The sequence below is a fragment of the Pollachius pollachius genome (genome assembly GCF_949987615.1).
Source record: "Pollachius pollachius genome assembly, chromosome: 4".
NCBI lineage: Eukaryota > Metazoa > Chordata > Actinopteri > Gadiformes > Gadidae > Pollachius > Pollachius pollachius.
In genome coordinates, this window is record NC_136937.1 from 27070336 (window position 1) to 27087419 (window position 17084).

Sequence of the window (17084 nt, forward strand, 5' to 3'; positions counted from 1 at the left end):
GACCTGCCTGCCGCAGAGGAGGAGCCCGCAATGGCTCGAGCTGGGGCGGATTGGTGGTGCCTGCAGCTCTCACTGTGCGCCAATGGACACAGAACAAGAGTCTGTCTGCTGCCGAGAATTCCAGTTATTTCATTTATTGTATAAAGGGGCACCAGAGGGCAGCCAATAAGGCACTTTTTCTCGTATTTTCCACTCTTGAGGGCACTTTTTCAACCATGGAGGCACGAGGGGGGCGGTCGCACCCCCTGCCCCCCCCCCGAGTCCGCTACTGATTGGATACATATTTCCGGACGCAGAAAGTGTACTGGAAACGCCAGCCAAAGCCCGCCGGGAGTAACAGACGTCTGAGCATAGAGTAAGTGTTTGTTTTTTTACTAACACATTGGCTACAATAGTTTTGAGTCCCGGGGAACGTGACAATGTAGTTATCTGAAAGTAGCCGATCTTATTGGCAGATCCTAGGCTACGGTACGTTAGCTTGAAGTCTGTGTAATGCTGTATAGGCTACTCAAGGCATAATTTATCTTGCTTTGCTAATGTTGTTCTCTTTTTTTCTTAGACAGTATCGGCTTCCTGTGTTGTCCAGGCCATCAGAGCTAATTACCCAGCACAAGATGGGCAGTACCGTGCCTACCAGGAGACAGTAGATGCTCAAGATGAGCTGTGACTATTTTGACTCTAGCAAACGCACACTACACGTTTTATTTTTGTAAATAGTTCATATTTTTTCGTGAATAAAACTTCAAATTCATGTTGGTTGTAGTGATTTACTAACCCAAGTTTACTAACCCAAGTGCTGTTATACTGAAGTAGGCCTACTGTATAAGATAAAGACTTATTTCAACTGGGGAGAAAAGGTTGATTACAAATACTTGATATGCTGAGCTACTGTAATTAGCAAATGTTTTTATGCTGTACAGTAATATACAAATGATGCATTTGAAAAAACGAGGCCAGAAGTCTAAACTAGTCAACGTGTCACAGGGATATGTTTACACAAAGTTTGCTTGCGCTAACACTCGCGCTAGGACCATGGGTCTTTCCCCCTCCAAACGGAAACAGGCGGGCAGTGTAGTGAGCGCAATGCACAGTGGTAGTTGGAGGATTTCTTACTTTTGAGCCAGAGACACTTTCTGCCTTTTCTCAGGCTAGGATGAACCGATTTCAATTTTTTTTGCACATTTATAATACATATGATTATTTACTTCATATGACCTTCAAATCTCCACCGGGGAAGTATCCCTTTAAGTCCAGAATTATCTCTGTCATGGACATGAATAAACACTGAGTGTTTCTTGATACATTGTTCTGAGCATTTCAAACAACCCAACACATCTCACAGATGGACGTCCTGATTTATTTATTTTTGCCTGATTACTTTGTTCCTACATGAAATTGATAGTTTGACATCCCCATTGCATTTAGCATTAAAGTAATAAAGATATATTATGACCCCATATATAATATATAATCATTATAGTATATAATAACTAATATTTAATAACATCAATACACAATCAATACTCTAGGGATGTGTTTACTGTGTATGCATCTGCCTACTTTTCCATAATCGCTGTATAAAGATGGAACTATGCCACATTGAAGTCAAACTGATGAATTACATTGATTGATTTAAATAGCCATCCATCCACGTGAAAATGGAGCCTAGTCTCTCTCTCTCCCTCCCTCTCTCTCCCTCACCCTCCCTCTCTCTCTCTCTCTCTCTCTCTCTCTCTCTCTCTCACACACACACACACATACACACACACACACACACACACACACACACAAAAGATGTGTACACGAAGTGGCCAATCCACCCCATCTCAGTGATTTTAATCGGGGGTTAGTGTCACACACTAAAATGAAGCCACCCCATGAATCTGGCTCTTCAAACAAGACCCGCTGCATTAGTTGATCCAGAGAGACCCTGTTTGTTTGCCCAGCGGGAGGAACAGGTGCGAGAGATGATACCTATTTCCCATAAAGGAAGATGCACCTATTTGTTATGCTTTTAAAGGGCTTTTAGCGTTCAGTTCGGACGATCAACACTTTATAGTATGTACCCAAACAGACAGAGAAAGATAGAGAGACTGAGAGAAAGAAAGAGGGAAAGAGTGACAGAGACAGAGATAGAGAGAGGATCTGGCTTTGAATACTTTTTATGAGCCTAATCAATATCAGCCCCAGATGAGCTCTATATATCTACTCCATGACGTCTATGGAATTTGTGGCCATTGAGGAATCTTTATCCATTCATGTCTACATGTTAGCTATTCAAGTGTTGCACAATGCCATAGGCCAACTGTAAGAATACAAATGCAGGCCTTCTGGACTGAATAGTAAATAATTTCAAGTAAAGTTTAAACCGAGTATTAACATTTGCAATGTGTGTGTGTGTGTGTGTGTGTGTTCGTGTGTGTAGCAATGCGTGTGTGTGTGTGTGTGTAGGTGTGCGTGTGTGTGTGCGCATCATTAAACTACACTACACTATCGTGAAGAACTGTAGATAAATCAAACATGTTATTTTCAAAAATATTCCTGCAGTGTTTGCAGACCTACATTTCTACAGCAAATACAAAAAAACACATCCTGAGTAGGTCCCTTAAGAAAACTACTCCCTATTTTGAAATGCTAGAGAAAAAAACATACAATCATAGTCCAGCATGAGTGGTAATCATTTTTAGAAATTGTAATAGCAGAAACAGTCAGTATCCTGTTTCATAGCAATTGGTACAAAAATAACTTTACTGTGTACATTTTCAAAAAGTCTTACGTATTTCAAGTCTTGGATAAAAACGACCCTCCCCATTAGGGCTACTCCAGCACTTTGGGGAGGTCATAGATGTGTGATACGGCCAGGCAACTTCCTCTAACATGCAAGTACAGCTTCACATCGCCTTCCACCAACTTTACTCCGCTTCTCTCTTTTATGGGACCTCGTTAGAGTCGTACGCGTAGATAATGTTTAACCGCCTCAGTAGCGTCCCATAACTTTATTCGACTTTCACCTCATCGCATCTACTGCCACTGTCGCCTTACCTTCCCATGCACTCCTGTGGTTGAACGACTATATACTATTCTTCACGTCAGCGCCCAAAAATGGTGAGTAACGCCCGGGGTTTCTTAACAGTTCACTGAGAATGTCAATATGTGAGCCCCGCAACAGCCTTTTTCATTTAGGGACTTTTATTGTGTCATCTCCTCCCAGGTTTCCGTCGCCAAGGTGCTGCTCGGTGTGCTCGGGTTCGCCTTGGTGGTCATCCTGATCGCCGTGCCCACGGCCATCTATTTGAACGGTGAGTCACGCGCCCGCTGACCACCGCAACCCATGTGACTGCGGCGGGGTTAGACGGGTTTGAGCGAGCGGTGCAAAGTTAATGTTTCGGAAACTAACGCGCTCCATACTGCATAGACCGCTACTGCATGTATTGACCACGGGTCAACGAAGTTCATCTCTAACGTGCGCGCAGGCACGCACTGGCACACACACACAAACACAGTTCAAAACAAGATTTCCAGGCAACCTTTCCTTTATTACTGTCAAATGGTCTGCAAAAGTAATTTCATATTATTATTTTATTTCAAGCATTTTTTTCAGTTTACAGTGGTCTTTTTTTGTCTCCGATGTCGGTATGATTCTGGTTATGCAGTAGGCCAACTTATTCTGTGATGTATTAGTTATGACAGTAAGGCCTATCATGCTTAATGTGCGGCCAGGTAGTGATTTCCTAATTTCTTAATTTTGTTTTTGGACCAATCCAGCAATAATGACCGAAAGTGATTTAAGCGTCAGTTTAAAATATTTATCGTTTATTTTAGAATAAACAATGATCATTTCAAAAGTAAACAAAATACATGTATCCTAGCGCTTTGCCCTCATAGGCCGATCCATGCCATCACCATCAGACAAGCTTCGTCTACCGTGAGAACTGTACCAAATAAAACCTTTAGAAAAGAATATCATCACACCTATTACAGTACTTTACTCACAATGTGTCTTTGTGTGTGTGTGTGTGTGTGTGTGTGTGTGTGTGTGTGTGTGTGTGTGTGTGTGTGTGTGTGTGTGTGTGTGTGTGTGTGTGTGTGTGTGTGTGTGTGTGTGTGTGTGTGTGTGTGTGTGCATGCGTGCACGTGCGTGTGCGGGCGTGCGTGCATGCACACATGGTTGTGTGTGTTCACGTACACAGCGATATGGTTAGATCTCACCCTGGCTCACGTCTGTCCCTCCAGATGACACTGGTAGAGACAGCCGGCGGCCGTTCAGCCTGGAAGATGTCTTCAACGACACCCTCAACCCACGCTCCTACAACCTGAGGTGGATCTCAGGTGAAAGACCCCAAAGAAGACAGGAAACTGTGTGTGTGTGTGTGTGTGTGTGTGTGTGTGTGTGTGTGTGTGTGTGTGTGTGTGTGTGTGTGTGTGTGTGTGTGTGTGTGTGTGTATGTGTGTGTGTGTGTGTGTGTGTGTGTGTGTGTTTATAACACTGAAGGAATGACCATGATGAATGAGGATGTCAAATTCTCTCTCAAGTCCACAAACCCAGACTGGGGTCAATATCGAACCACAATAAACATATTCAATTTGGAACTATCAGACTGTTCAAAAGTCTTCCATCGGCATGACTTTGCCACCACGTTGCCATAAGGTTTGTGTCGTCGCCTTTTTCTGTGTGTTCCCGCAGACAATGAGTACCTGCACAAGGCCAATGGCTCGGTGTTCCGATACAACGCCGAATCCGGACAGTTTGAAGAGTTCTTGAACAAAACGCTATTTGTAAGTCTCATAATGTATCCCGCATCCAAATGTGGGACAAAATACCGCAGTTTTGACCAGTTGAGATGCATTCTCATTTATTGCAGTTTTTGCTTTCCAGTTACTTCATCACACAGAGGGGTCACAAGATCACCGCTACTATCTCTATACATTTCTGTCCACACAATCTCTACAAGACATCGCCCAATGATAGACACCCTCGGTTTTCCTGTTAAAGTCGGATTTGTTGGCATAAAAAAACAACAATCTGGGTTCATTGACCTTTAACCTTTTAATCCCGCAGATCGATCTCAAAGCCGATGATTACAAGCTGTCAGCCGACCACAAGTACGTGGCGTTCATGAGTAACTTCACAAAGGTACGCGTACATTTCCCCTCGGGAGTCCGAAAAGTCAGCAAAATCGCCCCAAAAAAAGCAAATTCAAATACTGTCACAGTTTCGACTAATGCGGTCGTCTTTAACAGTTGTTATTATCGTCCTCTCTCCTCTGTTCCCAATCAGCAATGGAGACATTCGTACAACGCCACCTACACCATTTACGACGTCGTCAACCGGTAGGCATCCTCTTGCCCTACACCTCGAACACCTTGCCGATTTGCCCCTCCAATGCGACGGAGGCAGTGTTTATCGCTAGAGCCATGAACCCTGACCCCTGATAAACGCTACGACCTGACTTCCTCTTTGCAATGTCGTGTGATGGAGAATGGTTATACAACCCCGTTAATCAATTCATTTGACAGTGCTGCAATTTGCTGGTCCCAGCGTACCTGTGGACATCCCCATGCAGGGAGTCTAAGACGATCCTACTTCCGGGTGGACACCCACATGTGATTTCACCGTAGGGTAGACAGTGTGGATGGGAAAGGTTCACAACAGGGTTGCCTAGCTGCCGAAACTAGCACACAATTTATAGTTTAGAGTGGATCCCGACACATACTCATGAATAACATCTGCCCTATGTAACTTTTATACAGCAGCTGTTAACTTTTAATTTAATTTAGCATTTTATTGTTGTCCCAACCATGGGGAAATCTCAGACAGTAGCTGTCAAAGAATTAATCACTGGCCTATCAACACTTTTTTCGTATTTAAGAAAAAGTCAGGTCAATGACCAAATTGATCCAAAATATCGAGCAGAAACTAATCGATTGGATCACTCCAAATCACTGAAGGTCCCCTTTAACCTTTGACCTTGTTTCCATGGATACAGGCAATTCGTAGACTCTGGAATCAAAGACAATGTCCAGTTTTTAGCATGGGCCCCCGAAGGAAACGGACTGGTGAGTCAAAACAAAGGACCAGTTTACATATGACAAACGTCTAGACTCTAAAATTTAGTTTTCTTTTCTCGGAATTGTCCCTAGTTTGCGGTAGGGGAATCATGTGACTAATGAGTGTGATGAAATGTTAACGTGTCCGCTATATCCCGCGGCAGGCCTACGTCTGGGAGAACGACGTGTACTTGATGAGCAATGCCACCAGCCCAGCAGAAAGGGTCACCATCAACGGAGAACACAACGTCATGCTGAACGGCATCCCCGACTGGGTGTATGAGGGTGAGTGGTAGGGTGTGTTTAAGTGCTGCCGAGTTGAGATTCTCTTTGAAATGATGCAACAGGAAATGCCCACGCAATGCTAGTTGCAACGTCAGCTGAACCCCACCCAAATAAAATGAGATTTTTTTGGCCTATTTTTTAGTGCCTTCTGTTTTCTATTTGATTTTTTGAATTTAATTATATTTGCTCAATTTGTGTCTATTAGCCTTTGTGTTTATACCTTCTTTGTGTCAGGTAGATTTTGAATAGAGTGAATTAAATAAAATTAATGTTTGTCTTCGTTGACTCAAAAGGTGATCACAATGAAACTAACCAAAACAAAACTCTGAACTGTAATGATGTGCAGAGGGTTGAAAGAAAAATACCAAAATAAGGAGTTCATCCATCAATAAACTCCTCCTATTTGTTCCCTTTAGAGGAGATGTTCTCGTCCAATCAAGCACTGTGGTGGTCGCCGGGTGGAAAGCACGTGGCCTTTGCCCAGTTCAATGACACGGGTGTCCACAACATCGAGTACTCCTGGTACGGAGAGGAGCAGTACCCCACCACTGTCGTCATCCCCTACCCCAAGGTCGGCTCCACAAAATTACAATTACATTTGTTGAAATCTTCACTTCTGAAAACAGACTTGAGCCCTTTACAGAAGGAGCGGAAGAATACGGCAACGCTCCGTTCACAAACGTACAAAAACATAATTATTCGGTTCCTATTTTCGAGTCACGCCAGATATACAAACCGAAGTTCACGCTCATTGTGCTGTGGGCTTTGTGAAAAAAAAGTATATCAATGCATTTTTTGGACATTGGCTTTGCCTGCTGTATTGTTTGGTCTGAATGTTATCGTTTTTTTTCGACTAGAGAGGATTGACTTTTCCGTGCCTTTTTACCCAGCATTGTAAAGTATAGTTGAGCGTTGCTAGGGTGTTGACCCCCGGTCCTAAAGCACCAGTTTCGTATGACGATTTCTGCATTGCACCTGTAGGCATTCTAGAGATGTTAAACCCCTACCTACATGCTCCCTAATCCAATGTTTGTCTGTAAAATGACCACAGATTTGATAGACCTTTTGAGTAGCCATATATCATTTCGGATATTTTGATCGATTCTACATCTTGTTTCCCCCCTTGTTGTTTGCGTGGCAGCCCGGAACCCCAAACTCTGTCGCCAAGCTGTTTGTTGTCGACGCCAAAGAATCAAAAACGGTCTTACCAGTCATCATTCCGGTCTCCTTTAACACAGGGTAACGTAGAATGTAGTATAGTACCGAACAATCTTGCATAGCAGAGCAGACCTTTTGGGACTCACTTATGGATGTACTTTTGCCAAAGAACCCAACCGAATATTTTGTGCCGAAGTGAAATAAACCACACATTTAAATGACCCTGTCAAAAAAAATTAACATTTCTCTATCTGTATTGCCCTCATACAATGTTCCTTTTCCAGTCTTCATAAATATTGATGATCAAATCGACCATTTTTATTTATATTGCGGCTGTCCAGCGACCCACTTGGTCCACTAACGGCCCGTGACCCACAGATTGAAAAACAATCACAGTTGCAATACTTTTATAAAGAAGTGTATTACATATACACGATAGAAGAATGTATTTTTCGGTTGAGTTAATTATCTTTAAATTCCTGTTCTAAAGCGATCACTACCTGGCGACGGTCACCTGGGTAACGGACGACCGCCTGGCCGTTCAGTGGCTGAAGAGGAAACAAGAATACCTCCTCCTGCAGATCTACAACTTGGTCGGGGGTGAATGGGTTGCTGGGGAGGTGACCCACAAATCTATGACTTTATCCATCTATCTATCAATGAATCTGTCCAGCTATATATCTATCTCTCAATAACTATCTATCTGATTACAACCCATCACTTACTCTATCGCTCTATCTCTATCTGAAGTTTATTGAGGATTTTGTAAGGTGAACCACAGAGGATCCTGTTGCAGTAGTCGAGTCTGAAAATTATGAGGGCATCTATCAATCTATATATATATATATATATATATATATATATATATATATATATATTATTAAACTCTTTCTATCTGTCTATCTGTCTGTCTGTCTGTCTGCTCTATCAATCCATCCATTAATTGACCCTTCTATCGTCTATGAAGATATACATATTTATAAGTCTTCGTTATATATATATATATATATATATATATATAACCAAACCTTCTTTATTAAAAGTGTACTATTTCCCATTGTTTCCAGAGCCTGGCATTGACCCAAACTAATGGCTGGATCGGCAGGGTACGTGACTTTTATACCTGTACACCAATAATACAGATAATAGTAACCTTAGTTTATGGCACATACTCTAGTAGAGCTAGCATGTCAGCATTTCAGTTAAATATTGTGATGCTTGCATGCTAGCATGTTAGCGTAATACACACTGATAACAATAATGATGATAAAGATAATGCTAGCGGGCTAGCATGTAAGCCTGTCGGTTAGCATGCAATACACCCTGTCATAATGCTAGCATACTACCACTGTTAGCGGGTCGGTTAGCATGCAGTACACACAAAGTGATAGTGCTAGCATGCTAACATGTTAACGTGGCATATGCTAGCATACTAGCAATGTTAGAGTGATGGTTAGCATGAAGTACACACACAGTGATAATGCTAGCGTGCTAGCATGTTAACGTGACGTATGTTAGCATACTACCAATGTTAGCGTGACGGTTAACATGCAGTACACACATAGTGATAATGCTAGCATGCTAACATGTTAACGCGACGGTAAGTCTACAATAAAAAATTATGTTCTCATCCACGCCGGCCCTCTTATAGTTTTCCCCAGATGAACCTGTGTTTGCGGCGGATAAATCATATTACCTGGTGATGAGCAACCGCTACGGATATAAACACATCCATCATGTGGTTGGGGTGAGTGGTGTCCTCTTCTGCTTTTACCACGTTTACTCACGGGATATTCTTAGAGATTAGGCGCAACACAGTGGTCAACGCAGGGTTCATGTGCTGTTCATCACGTATGACACATTGTGTGTGTGTTTTGGGAGAATAGAATCAACGTGTGATTCTACATTGAACAGAAGTAGAAAGAAATATAATATAATTTGTCAGATTTTACTTTGGCTCCAAATTACTCTAAATCTTATTAGCATAGAAAACGTTGTATGTTGAAGTTTTTGAATAAGACAACCCTCAAACCACTAAAAACACCTTAAATTGTGGCATTGAAGGTACAATATGTAGCTGACACAGAGCGTTAAAAATTGGGACTACATTCCAAATTCAAAATATTACAGAGTTGTCTCCGCCCGCTCCCCTGGACTCATAGCTCATAGCGGGTTGCCAGGTTTAGGTCACTGAGGGAACACAAGCGCAAGACAAGCTGTGCAAAACTGTATGTTTTGATACGAGCACAGAGCACAGAGCACAGAGTTTTACAATGACAAACGACAATGAGTTGACCCGTTAAAGTATACGTTTGCAATTGATCTATTGTTTGCATATTCTAAACCTTGCATCCTGCATGCAACCATGCTTCGGGCTTCCATCTTGAAAGCCTTCTGGGTTCTAACGGCGATTCTCCATCACACTACACTGGCCCGACCTGACTCGGTTTGACTCTATATAGCAGACCAATAGGGTCGGGGTTTGTCCCTCCATGGTAACAGGGCTACCTGCTTGATGGTTTGTCTTTACCTTACGACGTGCTTGTGTCGAGTCGATGACTCAACAACACACACACTTATTGTGGCCTATTTAGTTTTATTTTATAGCCTAGCATTAAGTTTGATTGATTCGTTTAAGAGACATTTGATTTGGGTTGTTTCAGACGGACGGAACACGCAATTATATCGCAAAAATACGCAATTATATGATGAATTCAGTTTGATGTTTGATTCTTGTTAACACTTTGAACAATGTTTAACATAGATTTTGCAGACTACCACACAATGTCCTTAATATAAGGAAAAAAACGTGTTGAATAATCATTTCAGCGATCTAATAGTGTGAAATATTGTCCAATTTCCAGTCTTCAGACCAAGACTAATCTGAAAGAAATCTGCCCTATTTCATTGAGCTATTTTGTTTTGCAATTAAATACCGTCAAACTAACATCACCGCTGTGATGTCGTACAGTACATGTGTTACATATTGTACCTTTATTAACTTTATCGTGAGAGAAACAGCCAGACACCAAACCCTGCAGACTTACATAATCGGGAGATATTGATCACATTGACGGGGTCTAAAGGTGGTGGGATGAATGCTACAGTCCCGATGATCTACGTTTAAGTTGACATTTTGTCTTCATGTCTGACAGAGAGATGTCAAGCCCATCACAAACGGGACGTGGGAGGTGGTCAACATCCTCAAAGTGACGGCTGATGGCACCGTGTGAGTTGGGATTGGTCATCCATGAGTCTGAGTGGCCGGAAAAGTTCACAAGATGGTTGCCTAGCTGCCAAAACAGCTAGACGTTGTGTCGGAGTGGATACCGAAACGTGCATAACATCTGCACTATGTAACTTTTATGCTGCAGCTTTTAACTTTCAATTAAATGTAGGATTTCATTGTTGTCCCAACCATGTGGAATACTCAGACAGTAACTGTCGTCTAAACGTGAACGCAAGACACCGTATGCTACTCATAGGATTTTAAAAAAAGAAGTAATAATAAAGTATTTTTTATCATGAAATCTAAAAAGAGCAGAGAGCTATTGTTCTTATTCTAATGACATGTTAATACTACTATATTATACTATTACTAATACTACTACTACTTAACTATGATCTTTTTCTGTCCCCAGGTATTATTCAAGTAATGAAGACGGCGCTAGAGCCGGAGGCCGCAATGTTTACAAGTAAGTTGTTGTGTGTGTGTGTGTGTGTGTGTTTATCTACGTGTATGTGTGTGTGTGTATCCATGTGTGTGTGTGTGTGTGTGTCTATGCAAATTAGTATTAGAATTGATGCATTACTAAATGCAATACTGTGTTTAAAAAAATATATATCAGTTTTGTTTTAAGTATCTATTTGTCTTTCACATGTAAATCATTTGTGTGTGTGTGTGCGTGTGTGTGTGTGTGTGTGTATGTGTGTTTGTGTGTGTGTGTGTGTGTGTGTGTGTCATGTGCAGGTTGACCCCCAATAGAACGTCAGAGTGTCTGACGTGCACATTTCATAAGGACTGCCAATACAACTCAGCCTCCTTCAGCCACAACGCCTCCTTCTACCGTGTGTCCTGCCAGGGTGCGTCCACACACCTTCTCCCTGTATTTGTAACTGTTTCCTGGATTCATTGAAGCTAGGTTAGGCCATTTGGAGAAACCGGCCAGAGTAAGGTCGATTTAGCTAGGAGCCGGAAGTATACAAACGAAAACCTCCTACGTCTTTCTCACTAGCTCACTAGCTTTTTAAGGTCTGCCTTGCCATGAGGGAGACTCTGGTCATGAGCGATGAATGCTTGCAGGTAGCCGGGTAGGCAGGTAGACTGACAGGTAGGCCATCCAATAATTTAATTCAGCAGAATGAATCGATTGGACAGGATTATTACAGGCCTGTGACAAGCACAGATACCAGATTTCTTTTCTGGTCAGAGCATTTGATTTATTGATTGCATTTCGGATAGGTTAAAGTAAATGAATAACAAATATGAGAATATTGTAAAATAAACTCCCTACCCATAATTTAGGTTGTTTCTCTGTTTCTGTTTATTTATCTATTTTCCTTTCTCTCTATAGTTGTTTGTTTCTGTCTTCATTTAATTCTGTCTTTGTTTGTTTGTTTGTTTGTTTGTTTGTTTGTTTCTATCTTTCTTTCTTTCTTTCTTTCTTTCTTTCTTTCTTTCTTTCTTTCTTTCTTTCTTTCTTTCTTTCGTATTCCCACTTTGCATCCCTTTGCCATATTGCTTGTTTGTTGAGATAAATGATGGTTGACTTTGTTTTCCTCTGTGCTTCTCAGGTCCTGGCAGTCCGCGCTACTCCCTCAGGAGCAACATAAACAAAACAGGTACAAACATTTCATTAAGTTAAATTCAACTCGACTCAAATTCAATTGACAATTTCACAAAGCAAGCTTCATCAGCACGTGTGCGTCTGTTTCATTTCATCTGGGAGTTAAAAACCACGGTTTAATTTTTGGGTCACGTTACAAATATGAAGTGAAATCCATGCTCCGTGTGCTTTGGGCTTCTGCGTTCATTGACGCTAAAACACAGCCTGTGCACCTCAATGTGCTAAAAGACTGCAGAACACTAGGGTTGGAACCCAGAACCCTTTGTCCCCACATAACCTGAGGTGTGTTTGTTTTTGTAGAGGACACAATCCTGGAAGACAACGCTCAATTCCTCAACCTCATCTCCAACATCAGGACTCCCACCATGCAGCGCGGCATCCTCAAGGTCGGAGGGATCGGTAAGCTCCCGAAGATTGGACGACTTATCGGAAGTTGCGCCTGAGGACACACGTTGATCGATATCTCAAAGGACCTCAGTGATGATTCTATAATCATAACACTCTCTCCTGGCTTCACTTCAACCATTGTCATTTGTCAAAATGAAGACTTAAAAGTACAGATTCTGCCGAAGAGCATTTGGCGTGAGTGCGCTAACAATAGTAGCACTTTGGTGCATTGATTCTGAAACACGCACCTGTTATCGCCATGCCGGGAAAACTGTGACGATGGTTTAACCACCCAGAACGGTATCCTCCTTTGAGGACGGTGAAGTGATTTTCACGTTGTTTCTTTTGTTTTTGTTTTTTCCGGCAGACATCGAGTATCAAATGACTTTACCTCCCGGCTTCAGCGAGTCTAATAAGTATCCCTTACTGGTGGACGTGTAAGTGAATACATTACTTACTCTTATTCATGTTGTGTGTTGTCTGATTCATGTTGTGTTCGTCCCGCATTGTGTACAAGCAGAGTCTGTCTCCCCAAGGAGGGAGGCTTCAGGGTGGGCCAGGGTAGATGGGATGGAAGGGAGCGTGAATGTATTGTAGCGAGAGGAATATCTTTATACAAAGATTGTGATCTGAACGACCACAGGCGGAAACCAACTATTAGAAAGAGCTGTAAACAAACCCATGGACTACTGATACAATTTATATGACCGCCAGTGATGTGCATGTGAAGTGTCTGCCTTTATGGTAGCCCTGCGTGAACTTTGCACCCAGTGTTGTGTGAGTGGGTCAGAGCACCTGCACCCTCATGTGAAACAAGCATGGGGAGAAAATGAAATATAATGACTTATACCAAGAACTGTTGGATGGGGTGGATGTGTGTGTGTGTGTGTGTGTGTGTGTTTGTGTGTGTGTGTGTGTGTGTGGCCGGGGATGTGTGTGTTTGTCTGTCTGTGTGTGGGTGTGTGTCTGTGTGTTTGTGTGTGGGTAAGGGAGGGCAGAAAAGTTTGGGAACTATTGGGTTAAGTAAACAAAGATCCCACCACTACAACACAAATAAATCAGTTTAACAATCTTCCTTCCTGCGAAAAACACACAAACGTCAGTCCTCATAAACTAACCCTACGTGCAAAATAAAACATCCCCTTTGTGAGTTTGTGAGGTACTAATCAGGTTTATCACACAGAACAAAACCCAGCTGGGTTATCCATCAATATCCATAAATCTTTTTATTTAATACGTGCCAAAAACACTTAAGTGAATGAGGTAAAGTTTGGTCACGTAAGGGCACTCGAAACCTTTCCGTGCCTCATAATCGCATTCATCCTAATTCATAAACTCTAAGCCAGTTAACACCTGTTTCACCTCTACGACTTACACCTCCCCCTCCAGATACGCGGGTCCGTGCAGCCAGAAGGCAGACTTCCGCTACAGGCTGGGCTGGTCCGAGTACCTGGCCAGCACTGAGAACATCATCGTGGCCAGCTTCGACGGAAGGGGAAGCGGTTACCGGGGCGACAAGCTAATGCACGCCATTTATCGGCGTCTGGGAACCTTTGAGGTGGAAGATCAAATCGCCGCTGCCCAGTAAGTGGATGACAGCGGATGAGGTGTTAAACTCTGCCGTTATAACCCCGCCCGGCAACATCCGACCAGCGCTGGGGATTTTCCTTTTTTGGGCAGCCTATTTTTTTGAGAGAGTATTTCCCAATATAGAGCCCATGGATCTATATTTGGAGTGTAAATGCGCACACGTATGCCTGGATGGTTGCGTACGTACGCATTTAGCAATCATGATGAGATAGTGCGGTACTTAAAAAAGGGTGTGTTATCCTGAACATCAAGTGAGGATGTCATGTGCGTGCTTTTATCACAAGGAAAGTGTTAGTCACTGGTGGACAGTAAAGAGTCCAGGGTCGTTATGGGTCCAATTAAGTTCTAATAACTAGCTTTGTTAAGTAAAACATTCCCTTTAAAGACGCCATGACACAAATGGGTACAGAATCCTCCTACTTGTTGGCTCCCTTCTGAGCAGTTTGTGAGAATTGTAAAAAAGGTCAAATCAAATCAAGAACCAACTTATTCTGAATTGTGTTAGTCGTTTTACTTTTAAGTCGAATATAGATTTCTACTCCTATTGCTGATGATAACGATTATGACATAGCTTTGTTGAACGCTTGATCCTTATCGGTCAATTACGGCCTTCAGCAGTCTGTTATTTTTGTGCAGCAAACTAGTGCTATGAATAATAGGCCGCTGCAATGGACCCTATTTCCAACTGTAGAGTCTAACTTAATATCGCTCTATATTATCCCTTACGTATAGAATAGTAATTAATAAATAGTATTATTACTATGAATAACTTAACTATACGTCAGGGTAAACTATAATGTAATGTTTATTTCAGAGAAATTACGAAAAAGGGCTTCATCGACAAGGAGCGGATTGCAATTTGGGGCTGGGTATGTTTTCCATAAGTCGTCTTTCCATTTTAACCTAATGTTTCATGTCTGTCACTCAAGCAACATACACAATGTGCTAAAAGAGAGAGCCAATCACAGAAAGACAGATATACCAACACACTCACACTGTAATTACAAAAAAAGGTGTAATTTTAAATATAAAACATTGAATATAAACGTTATAATAATGTCTTTTTTTATATTTCCACAGTCCTACGGAGGCTACGTAACATCCATGGCGCTGGGAGCAGGAAGTGGAGTGTTTAAATGTGGAATGGCCGTGGCACCAGTGTCCAAGTGGGAGTATTATGGTATGTGGTATATGGTATATGGTATTGGTATTATCGATGTCAACACAGATCCCAATAAAGTTCAACGAATGATAGCCATTTTAATGATTGAAATTGTTATTAATTGTTAAATATATACTCACCCCGTGAACTAGTTTGGTGAGTTTACTGCTAACAAAGACAATGTAATAAGTTATTGCAGTTATTGCATGATGTATGAAAGTACCAGTGATATTTTGTTAAATTTTGTGCTGCAGATTCTATCTATACGGAGCGGTACATGAACGAACCTAAGGACAACAAACATTTCTACATGGTAATTTGAGCTTTGTTGTTGAAAGGATATGTGAGTTATAGTCTGTGCTCATGGTTATACCTGTCTGGTTGTACTTGCTAATTATCTTTGTTCCTTTGTAGAATTCAACAGTCACTGCCAGGGCCAAGGAGTTCCATTCAGTGAAATACTTCCTGGTTCACGGCTTAGCAGACGGTACGACCTCACGACTCACGCAACCAATTGAAACAGACAGACAGACGTAGATAGACAGAGCTCAAGCCCAACACAAAGGTATTATTGTGCAGCATTGCCCTATTTCACATAGCCTCTTTGGGAGACAGGCTTACAGGTCCGTTTCTTTTCAGGACTGGTTTAGAGTATAATTACTGCCCCCTTGTTGTCAGAGATGGATTGAATGCAGCTTTAAATCTTTGTGTTATTTTTTCTAGACAATGTCCACTTCCAGCAGGCAGCACAGATTTCTAAAGCACTGGTGGAGGAAGAGGTCGACTTTGAGGCCATGGTGAGTATTTAACACACACACACATACACACAGACACATCCAAAGATATGGAATAATGTATCTTCACATGTACGTCATTTCCTGTGTGTTCTGAAGTGGTACACCGACAAGGACCACGGCCTGAGCGGGGCAGCCTACGAGCACGTCTACACGCAGTTGAGCCACTTCCTGCTGAGATGCTTCGCCTGAGAGCTGAATTAATTACTACAGCAGTGTAAATCAAAGTGCAACAGAAATCAAATAAGGCAATAAACCCAAATCATATGAAACTTAAATCTTGAATTACAAAAGGCGATAAAGTCATAACATGCAGAACAGTCAAATGACTGAGAGCCAATATAGGTTAAGTGGGTCAGTTAAATTTAAAAGGGCTTTATGAAGTTGCTTTTGGTAAATGATAATAAATTCAATGGTTTTTTCTAAATGGTTTGATTAAAAGTGATTGATAATCCAAAGATATTGATCATATTTTTTTAAACAGTAAACGTGTTTTGGCTTGTACGTTTTGTGGCTTGCCGTCCAGTAATTTACAATGAGTTAGAAATTGTCTGTAGGCAAACAAATGCGGGCCTATGGATGAAGAAATATTTTAATTTTCTCAAGTGGAACATTTAGGCATCCACTTGTTTTGCACTAACCATTTTGTAAATGATACTCACAGAACCTCATTTATTGATATGACTTCAGTTACATACGTTTTTCTTGTGGTTTGCGATGTGTCTTTGTCATTATGGAATTAAAGAAATAAGTAGTTTCTGATTTAATTGTGTCTCTTTTTTACTTTTCCTAATTTAGCACTTTATTCAAAAT

General features: G+C 41.7%; 1 protein-coding gene across 1 annotated transcript; it reads left to right on the forward strand.

Moving 5' to 3' along the window:
- Nucleotides 1–2913: 2913 nt before the first annotated feature.
- LOC307074299 (dipeptidyl peptidase 4-like) lies at nucleotides 2914–16921 on the forward strand. The gene is made up of 26 exons (XM_079734319.1): nucleotides 2914–3105; nucleotides 3212–3299; nucleotides 4234–4329; nucleotides 4685–4776; nucleotides 5060–5134; nucleotides 5279–5331; nucleotides 5988–6057; nucleotides 6213–6333; nucleotides 6750–6904; nucleotides 7475–7572; nucleotides 7982–8111; nucleotides 8559–8597; nucleotides 9143–9238; nucleotides 10647–10720; nucleotides 11133–11186; nucleotides 11462–11574; nucleotides 12286–12333; nucleotides 12639–12737; nucleotides 13093–13162; nucleotides 14115–14309; nucleotides 15130–15184; nucleotides 15396–15495; nucleotides 15732–15790; nucleotides 15892–15964; nucleotides 16201–16274; nucleotides 16371–16921. Exons 1-26 carry the CDS (start codon nucleotides 3103–3105, stop codon nucleotides 16461–16463), a joined length of 2223 nt encoding a protein of 740 aa, XP_079590445.1. The 5' UTR covers nucleotides 2914–3102; the 3' UTR covers nucleotides 16464–16921.
- Nucleotides 16922–17084: the final 163 nt, after the last annotated feature.

Bases quoted from the DNA above. Each gene is read 5' to 3' on its own strand.
- LOC307074299 (XM_079734319.1), top strand. The intron at 12,738-13,092 runs GTAAGCTCCCGA...TTTTTCCGGCAG, and splicing joins CCTCAAGGTCGGAGGGATCG to ACATCGAGTATCAAATGACT. The intron at 15,791-15,891 runs GTAATTTGAGCT...GTTCCTTTGTAG, and splicing joins ACAACAAACATTTCTACATG to AATTCAACAGTCACTGCCAG.